At 40.1% G+C, this 15,236-nt stretch overlaps 1 protein-coding gene across 2 annotated transcripts in view; it reads left to right on the top strand.

Annotated features, from left to right (window-relative positions):
- LOC136008081 (sodium channel protein type 5 subunit alpha-like) overlaps positions 1-15,236 on the top strand; it is a 213,888-nt gene that overhangs the window by 180,819 nt on the left and 17,833 nt on the right. For both annotated transcript variants that reach the window (XM_065666864.1, XM_065666863.1), the window contains one exon: positions 8,982-9,104. In XM_065666864.1, coding sequence (XP_065522936.1) covers positions 8,982-9,104 — 123 coding nt within the window. The remainder of the gene's footprint in view (positions 1-8,981; positions 9,105-15,236) is intronic.

Below are 15,236 nucleotides of genomic sequence, written 5' to 3'. Positions count from 1 at the left end.
CTCCTAGGAAAGAAAATCCCTCTCCAGAAGCCTGGGAGCCTGGTCTGAAAAAAAAAACAAACCAAAAATAAAAAATGAAATAAAAAAATGCTGGTTTGCTACATATTGACTAGTTCAGGATAAGTGAAAAAAAAACATAATTCCACAGGAAGATGAGATAAGTGGTTTTAATGTGTGTTAGCAGGTTAGGCGATGCTGTAAATCTCCCTTCTGCCACCCCACATTTTATCTCAACATAACACACACAAAAACATCCAAATGTCTTGTCTTATCTTGGTTTGCACCTCATGTTAGTTACCACATAGATGCTAAAAGGAGAGCAACCAGGCTTTGCCAAGTGGAAACACAAGCTTGGTTTCAGACAAGGCACAGCAGGACAAAGCACACTGCAGCTGGATGGAAAGGGACAGTAAATGAAGCTCACTGCCTGCCCACACCTTGTGAAACAGTTGCAATATGAAGAATAACTGCAATTACTGAAGAATTTCAGTTACTGAGGGAGAATTTCCACTTTTGAAAGTGATGTGAAAAAAACCCATCTCGACTCAGATTGTGCTGAACTAGGTTTACCAACCATTTTTATTTCTTAAAGTTATTTAAAGATAGAGCACTTTTCAGTGTCTTTTTTTAGAAGGATGTGCTTAAAAGGAAAATAATGAATAAAGCCCTGGAGCTGTTGTACACAGCCTGCTTTGGCCCTTTCCATTACTGTGGGTGTAGCAGCCAAATTCCTTATGCAGTGATGTTCTGTTTTGCACGAAGGACCAGAGCTGGGAGGAACATGTAGACTGTAAGTAACAGTCTAGGCAGAGTCCCACATGCTCTTCAGGGACACAGGAGGGTTATCCTACAGTTCTCCCTTACGACCAGCACCTTCACCACCCCAGTTGTTGCAGACTGAAAAACGTCTTCCCAACACACTTGTGGCTCCATCCAGGATGCTCAAGGGCAGCTCAAGAGAAGACTGGTGCCAGGAGGAGAGGGAAAGAATAAGTGAAGGGAGAAAAGCAGCCTGCAGAGAGTGCAGAGATTCTTTACTGAGGGGAGAGATTGAAGGATTTGGGATGAAACTTGAAAGCTGTGCCCCAGTGGTGTAGAGACCTTGTGCAAGCCTTCTTCCCTGGTATGACTGGCTTTGGAGTGCTTTGTGCTAAGGCAAATGAAGATTAGGACTCCTACCTGTAGTATGTACTGCTAATTGTACCATTGTCCTTTCTGGCAGAAATGTAGGATCATATAACTTTTCAGAATTATCTGATCCTTTCTACCCTAGCATATTCAGTACATTATCAGGATCAATAAGGTTAAAGAATCCAACTAAACAGATGATTTTCAAGCTAGGACTGTCATATTTCCCACATCAACTTGGCATTTTTATATTGATTTGGAATATCTGGTTAAATAAATGCTTTAGGGAATCGTGAAAATCCAGAACAGCATCTTGTGGAAACAGCTAAAACACTTTTTCTTTTTCCTAATTTTACATCATGTCATATGTAAGTAGGTTTGATCCTAATCCTGCCCAGAAATAACCATGCCTTCAGCTCAGCACCTCAACTCCACAGGCTGGGGTGGAAAAGCAGCAGAGTTGATGGGGCTGAGCCACAAGGGAGATGTTCTTGGTAATCACTATGCGCACCCCTGGCAACATAACGCTATCTTCAAATAATAAATAATAATCAAGCATATTCACATCTTCCTGACAACAGTGTTCAGCATCAAGAAGGTACACTGGAATAAATTATGTGGTGATTTTAGGAGGTCTTTTTAAGGGGAGAATATCTCTTCTCTTCAGCTGCCCTAAATCAAGGCAGTCTCTGTACAATGTCTGGATAAGAAGCAGAACGTAGCTGATGATGAGGAAATTCTTTTGCTCTAAATCCCAGTAGAAATACCAGACTTTTCAAAGCAGCTGCACCCACACAGACACCACTGCTGAAGCAAGGAGAAAGACTTTGGGTTTTGGCCACGTTCAGTCTGATCAACGACTGTCATGTGGTCCCAAAAGTCACAGCAATCCCTCTGTCATCCCTACCCAGTGCTGATAATGGGACCCAGAGGTATAGCAAAGGTGTCTGTTTGCTGTGAAAAGGTGAAATGAAACCAGCTGAAAATCCATTTGAAAAGGGTGGGAAAACTGCAAATCAATAATTCACTTTGGCGTCTCACTGAATCTAAGCTCGCAGCAGCAGGTCATTTGACTCACCCTCAGAAATCAGCTGAGGTTTAATTCTTGATTCACAGCCATCCGCCTTGGGAATTGACTGAAGTTGTTAGAAAAGCCTGAGCAGGTGTAAAGGAGGTGACAGATTAAGAGAACAGCGAGACACAAAGAGGTTCTTCTGGAAACTGCCAGGAAGCAATTAGGATGCTGGAATGATTTATTTAAGAGCATTTAAGCCAACAGGAGTGGCACATGGTGTTTGCAACAAGGCTGACCTCTGAAAGGAATCATTGCCTTGAAAAGCATGGACATGAGGACCAGGAAACAAGCAAAGAAGATGGAATATTGACAGTTTCAGAGCTCTAGTTTGATGGGGAAATGAAAATAAAAAAAAATAAATATCCCAGAGGAAAAAAAAAAAACCAGGAATGGATGATGTAGAAGCCTTTTATAACCTGAGTTATAAGAGGTAACATCGAGCTTTCCAGGAGATAATTTTTGTTTATAATTAATCTAGGCACTCATATAGCCCATCATATTATAATACACAAGAGCACTCCACAAGCAATAATGGACTCCACTGTCGGTGAGGGAAGCTCTTCATTAACTCATTTCCAGACACACTTTCATCTCCATGCCATGGACTAACTCCAGAGCAACCCTAAGCAGTTCATAGTCTTTACTTGAATGTGAGGGTTATAATGCAAGGAAACAGGTAGCAGAGGTGGGAATTTAGTTTAGGTCACTTTAGTCTCTCTCTATTGTCCTAATTGAAAGACTAACATTTAACTTTATGCCCTTCATTCATAACATGCAATTTCTGGATTGGCAGGTGCAATCATACAGTTAGGCATCTGTAGGGTAGAAAATGCATTGTCAGGGTGAAAAGCTAAAGGTATATTTTTAAAAAGATAAGGTGATTAATAAGCATCTCTTTACAAGCCCTTTTCTCCCAGCAGTATTTCAGAGTTGCAAGAAGAACTTCCATGTCTTTCAATTTATTTTCATATTCCCCTTTCCCTGTAGTTTTTCCAGTTTGCATTTGGGGCACAGACCTAATTTTGTTCCTCTTCAAGTCAAGAGGAGCAACTTGGGACTACAGCCCTGGCTCTTAAAGACATTGGGCTGCTGTTTGGGCTGTGAAGATTTCTTTGGGTAATCCCATCCTCCGCATCAGGGGACAGGAGAAACCAGACTGGATTGAAAAGAGGCACCCAAAGTAATCCAAGTTCTCTTTCTTATACTTTTTTCTTTTTCTGAAAGCACAATTAGAGAGGGACAAGCAGGTGCTCCTGGGGCACATAAAAAGCTATTTGAAAGCACTGGGGGCCTGCATTAGCTGAAACTGCTTATTTAAATAAGTGGCCAGAGCTTTCAACTCAGCTGCTGTGTTCCCTTTCGGATGTCCTTTTTTCCCCTGCTCCCTCCCCTCTAATTTGAACAAGCAGGTTAATTTGATGAAATCCCTAGCTGCATAAAACATATGCTGTTGCCTAAACTGGGAAGGAGGTCTCCTCCACAAGACAGCAGCTTGCAGGGAATCACTCACAGCTGTATGCTGCAGCAGGCAGACATTTAGTAGAGGTTCTCATTGTTCTCATGGGTTTTAGGATTTATATGACCAGCCAAGGAGGATTTTTACTGTTACTCAGGCAGAACTCCTTGTTCCCTAGGCTCTGCTGTTAATTCATCTCAGTGGTGATCTGGAGTTAATTCAGAAATGCAGTCTATGCCGAGTAGCATCTGCCTTTGAATGGTGCAACTCAGGTCTGCTTCCAGCTCAGTCCAGTAGAAGCCCACTGATTATCTGAAATGATGTGCTTTTAGGCTGGTGGAAAGGAATGCAAAAAAGAGAGGAGGAGCCCCTGCTCCAGCTCAAATCCACCTCCTTGCTGTAGGAAACTCAGTCAGCCTCAGGCGAAACACTGCTCCCAAAGAATGCACCCTTCAGATTACTGCCACCAGCATAATTTCATAGCTAGGGAGTTTGTGCGTGTAATTTATATGCTATTAAAATGTATGCATATAGGAAGGAACACCACTAGTGTTATAAATGCAGTAGCTCCTCAGGAAAATGTCTGTAATCTTTTGATTAAAGACTGTTTCCCCTGTGAGTGCTGTAAGGAAGCTGCATTATTGCACTCCCTACTTTGTAATTGTTTTTCTGCAACCTTAAAATACTCTGCTGACAGCTTTACTGGGGTTTACATTAGTTTACAACACTGATTTCTTAAGTCACTGTCAGATAATGAAGACATATATGCCCCTTGTATAACTTTATCTCTGTGTGTTCATAGTGAATTATCTTAATGGTCCAAAAATGCCGCGTATCTGTTAACTGCTGAATTACTGTGAGCACCAATGATGAGCATACTGGGAATCTAACACTGCATGGGTGCCACCAGGGTACAAATACATCAGCTGCATTTCTCATCTCAAGAATGACAGTATTACACTGAAATAATAAAACAAAAATGCAGGAGTTAGTTAGTTACTGGAAAAAAAAAAAAAAATCCCAATTCCAGGACAATGTTTTTTTCTGTTTTTTTTTTCTCAAGTATAATCTAGTAATAGATTGTCAAAATAATTAAGAAATTCAGACATTACTCTCATTAGAACATACTAGCAATAGCTTTGAACAGCTATCAGTGAGGCTAACCTCTCTTCAGAGATCAGTGCCTGTCTTCTAGCAGTCTAAACTCATTGATTCTTCTCGATTCCACCCTGGAAACACATATGAATGTAATACAATGGGGCACTCTAGGCTCATGCTGCTAATGCCACTAAGCCACACAGATGACAGGGGCTTGGCTTTCAGAGCACCAGCACAGGCCTGGTAATCCCCATGGCTGGTATTTCTAGTGTTCAATGCAGTCACAAGACTTAAAAGCTCTAATTATTTTTCCTTGAGCATAACACTGAAAATGGCAAAAGGAAAGCTGTGGCGTTCATGTATCTCTCCCTTTACCCAGGTCCATGAGACTGTCATACAAACCACTGTAAATTATATGTAGATAAACATGCATACAGAAATACGTAAGAATATAAAAATATAGAAATACAGGTCTATAGGAATACATTTTGGAAGTCACTGACAGTACTGAGGCTGCGGTCCTGCTGGGCTGTTTTGAGATGATCTGAAGAAAGCAAAATGGAAGAGCTGCTACGTGATTGAATTCCTAGCATGTGCAACTGGTGAGATTTTTATCATTAATGTCTGTGGAGGCAGGATTGCATACACTGATTTATGAGGACCAGGTCCCACCTTTGGGACACTTATTGCTGGCCAGGTTGTACACTGGGGTTCACACTAGGTAGAAAATTCCAGTGACAACATTGTTCTGAAGAATTCAGAGGCACAAATGAACAGCAAGTCAAGGGGATAAAGAACAGTTTCAAGCTAACATGGAGGATATTATTACTTGATTTAGTGTAAGGAAGGTTTAGATGGAAAGCTATGAAAGCTTCTTAGTAAGATCTAGCAGGTTCTGGAAAGCCCCTCAAAGGAAATGCTAGAAGCAAAGCATCTCCAATTGAGAACAATAATAAGTCTTCTTGGGTCAGAAGAACTGAACAGGAGGATGGAAGACTCTGTTGCAAACCATGTGAAAGGTGGAGGTGAAAACTCAACCCCAACCACAGATTGTGCATTTTAAGGGCAATGTTTCAAGCAATAGTGACTCCATAGGATTCAGCTGCTCTCTACAACATTACTACGCTACCTAGTCTTTAAAGTGGGGCTTTTTCCTGAAAAAAATACAAAACTATCTGCAAATAAATGCTGAAAGGATTAGAAATGTGTGCCATATTGTGAATCCGGAGGTTACGTTCACCCTGGGGGTATCTTCTGGATGCCAGCACATTTCTGATACCAACCAGAGCGCAAAGAAGAACCTTAGAGCAGCTCTGGGCTGCCTTGTAACAGGAAAAAAAAAAGGTAAGAGAAACAGCTGACTTTACTTTTTGCTGTGGTTATGTGGGGCAGTCAACACCAATTTTGAGAACTGCTTGATTTTTTTCCCTAAAAATAACCTTCTGGTCACTTTTAATCAAGTTGAAATGGCCAAGTCTCTGTGCTAGTAATTCTCCTATAAATAAAATTTGACGGGGATACCGTCAAAACCAACATCCAAGCATTTAAACATGTTGTCTCAAACTCAGTTCTGACTCCAGCCTTATAAATCATTGCCAAATATCACACAGCTTCACGGCCTAATCCTCTGAAGACATATCTAATGCTGTGTAAATCTGTGTCAGGAGGACAACAGCACCTGTGATGTGTTTCAGGGTGACATTTATGGCACTCTGAAGAAAATGGTAACTCGCTCAGATACAAAGTCTGGTCTTGCAGGATTTGAACAGAACATCTTCTGCCTTGAAAGGGCAATTATAGGACATAAATTTGGTATGAGAGAGGAAGCAGGCAGTTGTGGAGACCTTGGGAAGATCTGAGTTTTAGATTGTGGGTGAAGCTAGCACAAAAGGGTGTTGGATGCTCTGTATTTGATTAATTTTCTCTTAAGTATCTATATTCATTTTACAGATGAGTAAGCTACGCTTGGTATGTGAGGATATGGAGCTTGGTTTCTATCTCTGAGCATACAGATCTTGGTTTCTATCTCTGAGCATACTATCATTGAGCTGTTTTCCTTACACCTCCAGCCTTTCTGAATGGGAAACTCCAAGACTTTGTGGAGTTCAGGCCATTTTCTGCACTGATCTTTCCACCAATAATAGAAATATATGCTATAGTGTTACTTCTATCATGATATCTCAGTAATACCAGTTATATTACAATTTTAAGATGCCTGATTTCAATGGCTTTAGTATGTAAGTGTGCTGCATATTTGCTTATTGATATTAGACAAATCCGTCAGTCCTTTCTCATTATTTAAGCAGCACTAAGTCAATGGGGTGAGTGAATGAAAGTAGAAGGCTTTGGACTGTACATTAATCAACTTGAGAGTATAGAATGTAATCAAGGCTGGTAAGAAATAGGGAGGACAGAAGATGGGTATTGCCTCAATTTAGGAGCACTGATGAGATTAAGATGGTTATTAAGCCAAAACAGATTTTTATCTTTAACTGTGAGCATTGGCTGAGCAGGATTTAGGTGGAAGAAGCATGCCGTACCTATAACATTATTTACTCTAAAATAACTTCTTAGGCATGATCATGTCATGGGTTCAGATCTGCTTTCTTAGAGATGGAAGGTAAAGCTTCACTGGTGATTTTTCCTGCCCAGTGTCAAGAGGCCTAAGACATCAGATCTGGAATCCAGTCTGCCTGGCTCCTGTGATGCTTTTATAGCACACTCACTGCTAAAATGCAGAAATGTTTATTAAGATCACCCTTCTTCATCTGCTGCTGGGTCTGTACACAGGAGCTGAGTTTGCGTCACACCTTGTTGAAAAGTGAAATTTTAAAGCATGACAGTCAGCCTCTGCACCTCTTAGTCATCTGCAGAGGTGGGCTCTGGCTTGGTGTCTGTGAGACCTCCTGCCCTTAGACTTCCTGTCAACCACATGCCACAGTAAAGCCATTAATAGGTAAATAATTTAACAAATTGATCAAGTTTTATGAAGATGCTTAGCTGTGCAGACAGTGCTTGTACATAAATTAGTGCATATTCAGGAGAAAGGTTGCTCCACAGAGGAGATATAAGATAATCTGATACTGTGATAACTGGGGCTGTGAAAATAGCTAAAGTAAGATGAGAGTAAGGGAACTGAAATAAGCAATATGCACAAGTCTCTCTTCTACGAAAGCAATATTTTATACATGGAAATTAATTTGTGGGGCTTTGTTAATACACATAAATTGGCATGATACTTATGGTATTGGAGAACTGTTTGTTTCTCATTCCCTGCTCAGTAAGAATTCAGGCCATGAATGCTGATTTGAGCATGCAAAACCGGGTTGCTGCATGTGATTGTTAATCTGACCCATAATCTCCACTACTATTCAGTTCATCCAGAGTCCAGTCCTGTTCCCAAAAGCATCCACATTTCTCACCAGCTGGGCACTACAAAAGTTCTGAGAACTTGAAGAGCATTGGAACCCCTCCATGCTGTCCCCAGATTTGGAAATAGGTATTTTATTTCAAAGAAATAGTCTTTAAGAGATACAAACCTCAATGTTGAGCACCTGGCAGGTTTCCTGCTCCTTTAGAGGCTGTGCAGGTACCAGAAAAAGCGAAAAAGTGCAGAATCAGAGAGTAATGTACATCATTCTTTTACAGTCTATGGTATAAAGTCATGACTATCAGTAATCTAGAAGACTTGTTTCTAATCAGTAAGTTTAAGATTAGTAATTGAATGGTAATGTTAAAATCTTTTCTCTCTGCTGAAAATGGTTAGATCTTACAGGTGCTTTCATCCAGAAAGCCCTAAATTATAACACTTAGGTGACTCATATTTTCAATTGTGGAAGATACACACACATTGAGGAGGCCTATAGCACAGGCATAACAGAATGGTGGGTTTATAACAGTGATCTCCTCTCTCATACAGTTTGCGAGCTGACATTAAGAGGATTTCTGTGTGCTTAGTTAAAAGAAGCTCTGGAAATCTGTATTTCTATAAATTTTGCATGAAAGTGAGAACAAAGGTGTTGTGAGTTGGTAACAGCTCAGTATATGTGTGGATGTAAAAGTCTCCTTTTTTCTGTGTCGATCTAATTTAATGGTTTAAGTTAAAGAATTTTCTTCCACTTTTTCACTAACCAACTCTTTCTTTTCAGGAAGGAAAGTCAGAAGAGAAGGAAAATAGCAGGAGTATACTAATAGACTGGATTTTTGCTTTGTGTCTCCATTCAGGTGTCTTTAATAAGCCTCATTGCCAATACACTTGGATACTCTGAGATGGGTCCCATTAAATCCCTCAGGACTCTCCGAGCTCTTCGGCCATTAAGGGCATTGTCACGATTTGAAGGGATGAGGGTAAGAGTATATGAAGCATCAGTCAAAGCTCAACTCTGTGACATAAAGCATATTAATAGGGAACTGCTGCACATGGTTTTGTCTTCACTGTGTCTGCCAAAGGAAATGAATGATAATGCTGTATCAAAACAACAAAATCAGAAATCCCTCCTTTATCTTAATTGCAATTGTATCATTACATCTTTATCCTCAGGTGGATTTAATGATAAACTAATCCTGCTGCCTAACTTGTCATATCGCACTTTAAAAAACAGCTTTTTGGTCGAGGAAGCATCTGGCTAACAATTACCTCTCAATTATAAGACACACCAGGGGAATAGCCAAGCTACAAGTTTGCTCCCTGCTTTTGACATGTATTAAAATGAGACTGACTGGGAAAGTTCTTAAGGACTTTTTCACTAATAATTAAAGCAAAAATTAAAAATTCTAAAGATAGGGAAAGCAAATGAATGAACGTATAATTTTTTTCCATTGAACAGATTGCAGTTTTAACATGGAATGTCAGGATTAATATCAAAACCATGTAGCTTGTGTTCATTTCTCCATCTTGTGCATCCATCTACTTCCTTCTGCATTCCTTTGCCAGCATGGCTATATCCACACAGCATACCTGATTATTTGTGAAGCCTACCTGCTACAAAATTATTGTCTAGTAAGCACTTTATATAACTCCTTGCACCATGCACGATCTGCAGATGATAACAACTGTGTTTTATATAAACTGAGGTTACTGCTAATCTTGTAGAGCAAGATAAGATCACATAGCAAGGTAAAGCAAATCTGCAACAAAATTACACATAAACCAACTTACATTTCCTGACGATCCCAAATCTCCCTACTAGGCCAACAAAAATGCTACGTCTTTCATAGAGGTATATTCAGGGTAAAGCTTTGTTGTAAACAAAATTTTCTTCCAAATCATCAGTGACTAAAATGTGTAATTCATGCACTGAGCTCCTAGCAATTAACTGTTCTCATTGCAATACCCTTGCAGTAAGACAGACTGAAGACTAGGGAGCTTAATGACAGAGATAACTCAGGAAATATGGTGACAGTTTATTGAAACCTGAACTCAGACTTTGCCTCTTCTGTGGATGACAAGAATTGGGGATATATGTTTTTTTGCTCCAGATCTTGTGATCATCTAAACTACATTATTTTTGTGGATGAAGATCAGACAAATCTAGTTGCAGACCACTCTCCTATGTGTCAGTACTAAGACAGAATGATTCAAAAGGCTCCATTCATTAGGCTCTGAAACTTGAGTTTTGTTCACCACATTCTTTTCAACTGAGGCAATATTTCAGAAGTTATTCATAAGATAAACCAAAAGCAAACTGCAGATCCTCAGCTGGCAAAAGGTGATGATGTACTACTAACGTTAATTAAAGCTCTCACTCCTATGTCATCTGATGACTTCACTCTGTCTTCATTAAACATTCACAAATTGAGTGAAAGTTGGTACTGGACAAAGCTGCACTAGTTTAACTACCAAAGTGATTTGTGCATGGGCTCTCTCAAATCAATTTAAATCTGGCTTATGAAGGCTTAGTTTCCACTGGTGGATTTGCAAATTCAAGCAAAACCCCTTTAAAGTATTCTAAGCTGACATAAGAATGTTCACTCATGACTTTGCATCAGTTTAGCTAAGTTGGATTCAAACCTGAAAAGCAGTGTGAAGACTAGCCCAAAGCATAAGAACAGTGAGACAGAAAATTGAAAGAAACAATGAGAAAAAGATTGCATCTTTATCTACAAATAGAAAGAGGTTAACTTACTGGAGATCTTATGTGGCATAAACATATGCATCACCCCAGCAGTTTTCCTTCCTAACATACTCATACTTGTAGGCCTCCCTGGTTTCTGACTCAACATCCCTTTTCTTCCCTGTACCATTGCTGCAGCTGAAATGTATTCAGTCATTCTGAACTATGGGAGGCAGTGAATTAGCTTGTAATATGATAAAGTGTAATTGAGAATACGTGCTATTGGAAAATCAAATCATTTTAGCTTTAGTTTGTCTAACCACACTTAACATGACTAGGGACAGCTAGACCTTTCATTATTAGGAGTTCATATGCTACAAAATGCACGGGAAAATTGGCAGCGCGGTGATGGATTAAGTAATTATAATGTTGAGAAGCAAACACTGACAGTAAGAAAATAATAATAGTTTGCTCTATTATAATGTCTTTTTCTTGAATAACTAAAAGATCTCTGCATGACTAGAACAGGAACAAGAAAGTTCTCTTTTATACTGCAGTATAAAAGACTTGTTTCTTCATGTACCTAAATTTTGAAAACAGTGGGCCCTGGGGCAAAGGCACAGAGTAGCACTGGGATGGCCAAGAGGAGCTGTTACCAGAAGGCTTCAATCTTTTCCCCATCTTCAAACAGGCTGGGACCTAAGTCTGACACAAGTGTCAGCAGCTCCCATCCCAGTAGAGGTCTGCCAAATAAGGCTGAACTGTTGCCATCCTGCACCTCTGTCCTCGCAAAAAACCACAGTCTGACTAGTGTCCCACCTGACAGTTACCCTAGATGCTGTGGGTTTCCATGCACATACCACCCACCCTGCCTCCCCCACTGCATTTCAGGCCATACTGGAGCACCATGTAAATTAACGTAGGTCTTCCTGAACCAAATCATGAAGTTTCCCATGTCTCCTCATTTGTGTTCATCAGGGAATTATTTCAGACATGCCACTTCCCTGGAAGTTTCTTCCCAGCACGGGAGGTTACTGCAGTATTTTAAAACAGTGAGTGGGATGATGAGAGACCATTTGATGTGAAAATGATCCTAGGCAAAGTCATGGTGAGGCTGCTACAAGATACATGCAGGAAAGAAATAGCATAATTAATGCTAGTTAGCATGATTTCATGGGAATAGTTCTTGTAAAACCGATATGGTCCTTTGATTTGATTACAAATTATGCTGATGACGGTAACTGTGCTGATATAATATCCTTAGATTTCAGAAAGGAATTTGATACCATGGGACATTGTGATGAAAACACGAGATTTGTACCAAGCCAATTAAACATATTTTAAATTAATTTAAAATGGGTGATGGATCTCAAAAAGTAATGATTTACTGTGATGACACTGTAAATTCAGTGATGAGTGTCTCAGCGTGAGGGATCCTTCAGAATGAGAACTGCCCTTAATCTGGACTTTAACAGCATCTGGAAGAAAAACTAAAATCTTTGCTGACAACACACAAAGTGAGCGCAGTAATAAGTGATATTATGGATAAGGAAATCACACTGAGCTGGATCACGGTGAAAAACAGATCAGTTGTACAACATGCATTTTAATAAACCATATACCTCAGGAGGAGGAATGTAGGTCACTCTGGGGATGCTTCTTGGAAAACAGCAGCTGAGAAGGAATTAGGGAGTGGGATGCCTGCTCAATGGTATACCAAGTTTTGGGCAGGTCCAGTAAATGAGGTGACTATTACAATCGCTAAATATGCAGGGAAATAACCTGTCAAACAGGGGGAGAGGGCAGTGCTTCAACACTGGAATTCCACCAAACTGCTGAGAAGTGGGTGTTAAAAATGGGAAATTCTCTGCAGGGAACTACGAGCATGGTTAGAAATCTAGAGGAACCGTGGCGGTTCGAAAAAAGCTGATATTTTAATTACCTAAAGCAATGTGCAGTGGTAACTCACCTACAGTGAAGACAGGAATGATAGAAGATGTCTAACAACAGTTGACTAGTGCCTCAAGTTCAGCAAATTCAACCTAAAAATACAGCACCTGTTTCTGACAATGAGGACAAAGGACACCAGGAATAGATTATCTAATGATAAAACTTTCATCTTTTATTTGACTTCACAACACTGTAAATAAGATGTATTTGCAAAAGAACTGCCCAGGCTTGGCTAGGAGTTATACCCTGGGCCTGAAAATACTTAGGGAAGTCTGCTGGGCTCTGTTATAGCAAAGGGGAGATAAGCAAACTATGCAGGTCTGTTTCTGGATCCAACCTCTGAATCAGTTTCAGCTGAGGAGATGGCCCATGAGAGCCAATGGCCAGGCACATTCTATAGATTTGCACCACTGTGGACTAGGGTAGAGGGTGGCTCAGTTTTTTTGTTATCCCTAAAGAAGTCACCTTGGTTTTACCTACAAAGATGCTAATGGAAACCAAGAGGTACAAAACCTTTTCTTATATATGGCTATATGTGTTGCTGTTCCTAGATGCAGCAGAAATTCAGCCCTTTCCATGGCCAGGTTTGCAGCTGAACTTTTAACATGAATTTATGATAATAACTTGCTTTTATGTATCCAGGTCTTTAAGTCCTCTAGCTTGTCTCAGAACAAATCAGGAGTGCTTCCAGCAGACCAAATGGCACCATGCTGGTGTAAGAGCAGAAACAGTGAGAGAAGAATGAAACCCCCTGTTAATAATTCATTCAGAGAGGTGTTACGGGATTTGCTCCAGACTCATGTCGTGTTTTATTATCTACAAGCCAGTGAATATAAATCAGCAGAAGGAAAAAAGCAGAACGCAAGCATGGCCATCACTTCCACTGCTGAAACCTGGAAGTCTCTGTCCAGTCACAGGGCTTGCAGGTGGGAGCTGGACTCAGCAGCATATGTAACAGAAGTGCAGTGGCTCTGTGCTGGCGTGCATTAAAATTGAACAAAAATATTGTCCTGCATAGCAGCAAATGAAAGCTACTTTGACAAGGGCCAAGGCTATACCCAAATAAGTGCTTGATTTGGAAATCTTTCTGCTCCTCTGGGTATTTTTCTTCCTCAGTAATGCATAAATGATGAGGAAACAAATGTTACATTATTATCTTCTCAGAAAATTGGACACTAATGAGAAAGCTGGTATTTCCTATAGTCGTGGAATAAAATTTAATTTTTATGGATCAATATCATCTTGTCTCAGTTTCAGAAATGTAGATGGAGAAGCGAAAGAGCTTAGTGTCTGCCTACCAGACTTTAATCTCCAAAGCATGAGACAAAGATGGAGACAAAGTCATGTAGTGGGTCTGGTGTCTGCACAGGCTTCTTTGTCTGGACCATGCAATGGCAGCATCTCCAAAAGCTGTGAATATGAAGCAACCTTATTGACATACGAAAGGAAAAACTACATTTTGTAATAGTGTTCTTCCCTCAGAAAAAGTCAATTAGTGTAACATTTGGCACCCATAAGTGTGTTAATGCTCAAAACACTAAATGATGTGCATCCTGCCTGATTGATGTACTGATATTATACTGCTGCATTCAAGCCTCACAACTGTAGAGGGTCTGTAGATGGTCTGACTTTTATTTCTTTTGCATGGCTTCAGAAAGGTGTCCAGTGCCAACATTCCCACACTTTAACAGTTCCTTTTGCGTTTCATTTTTTATGTGTGATTTTCCACAGGTATTTAGAGCCCTGCCTGGGTGGTGTGTAGGAATTTTACAGCATGTTACAGGGAAAAATAATGCATTTTTTGTTAAATTAGAATGGATTCACTGGTTTAATCATGCATGCTTATCAGACAGGGGAAGCTGGATTAATAGAGTATTTCTCAATCAGTTATTATTTAAACAAGCAAAATTTGCCACAGCTGGATTTCACATCCCAAGGACTAGGGAGGCCTGAGTTCAGTAAAGATTTCAGAAATATTTTTCGTCTGAGACACTGTGTGTTGCAGTTTAAGCCCAGCCAGCAACTAAGGACCATGCAGCTGCTCACTCACTTCCCCTTCCTTCCCCCTGCCCTGGTGGGATGGGGAGAAGGATAAATAAAAAGGTAAACCCTATTGGTTGAGGTAAGAACAGTTTAATAATTGGAATAAAGTAAAATACAATAACAACAACAATAATAATAATAATGATTATGATGATGGTGATGATGATAAGATTAGTAATAATGTTGAAATAATAATAATGCTACTAATAGAAAGAAATAAAATAAACCCCCAAGTGGTGCACAATACAATTGCTTACCACTCACTGACTGATGCCCAGCCTGTCAACTCTTGACAAACACCCCAGTTTCTATACTGGGCACAGCATGCTGTGGTATGGAACACCACTTTGTCTAGTTTGGGTCAGGTGTCCTGTCTCTGCTCCCTCCTGGCTTCTTGTGCCCTTCCTCACTGGCAGAACATGAGAGACTGAAA

This window comes from Lathamus discolor, chromosome 2, assembly GCF_037157495.1.
Source record: "Lathamus discolor isolate bLatDis1 chromosome 2, bLatDis1.hap1, whole genome shotgun sequence".
In the NCBI taxonomy this organism is placed as follows: domain Eukaryota; kingdom Metazoa; phylum Chordata; class Aves; order Psittaciformes; family Psittacidae; genus Lathamus; species Lathamus discolor.
Note: the sequence above shows the minus strand (reverse complement) of the source record. Positions and strands in the feature narration are given on the sequence as shown.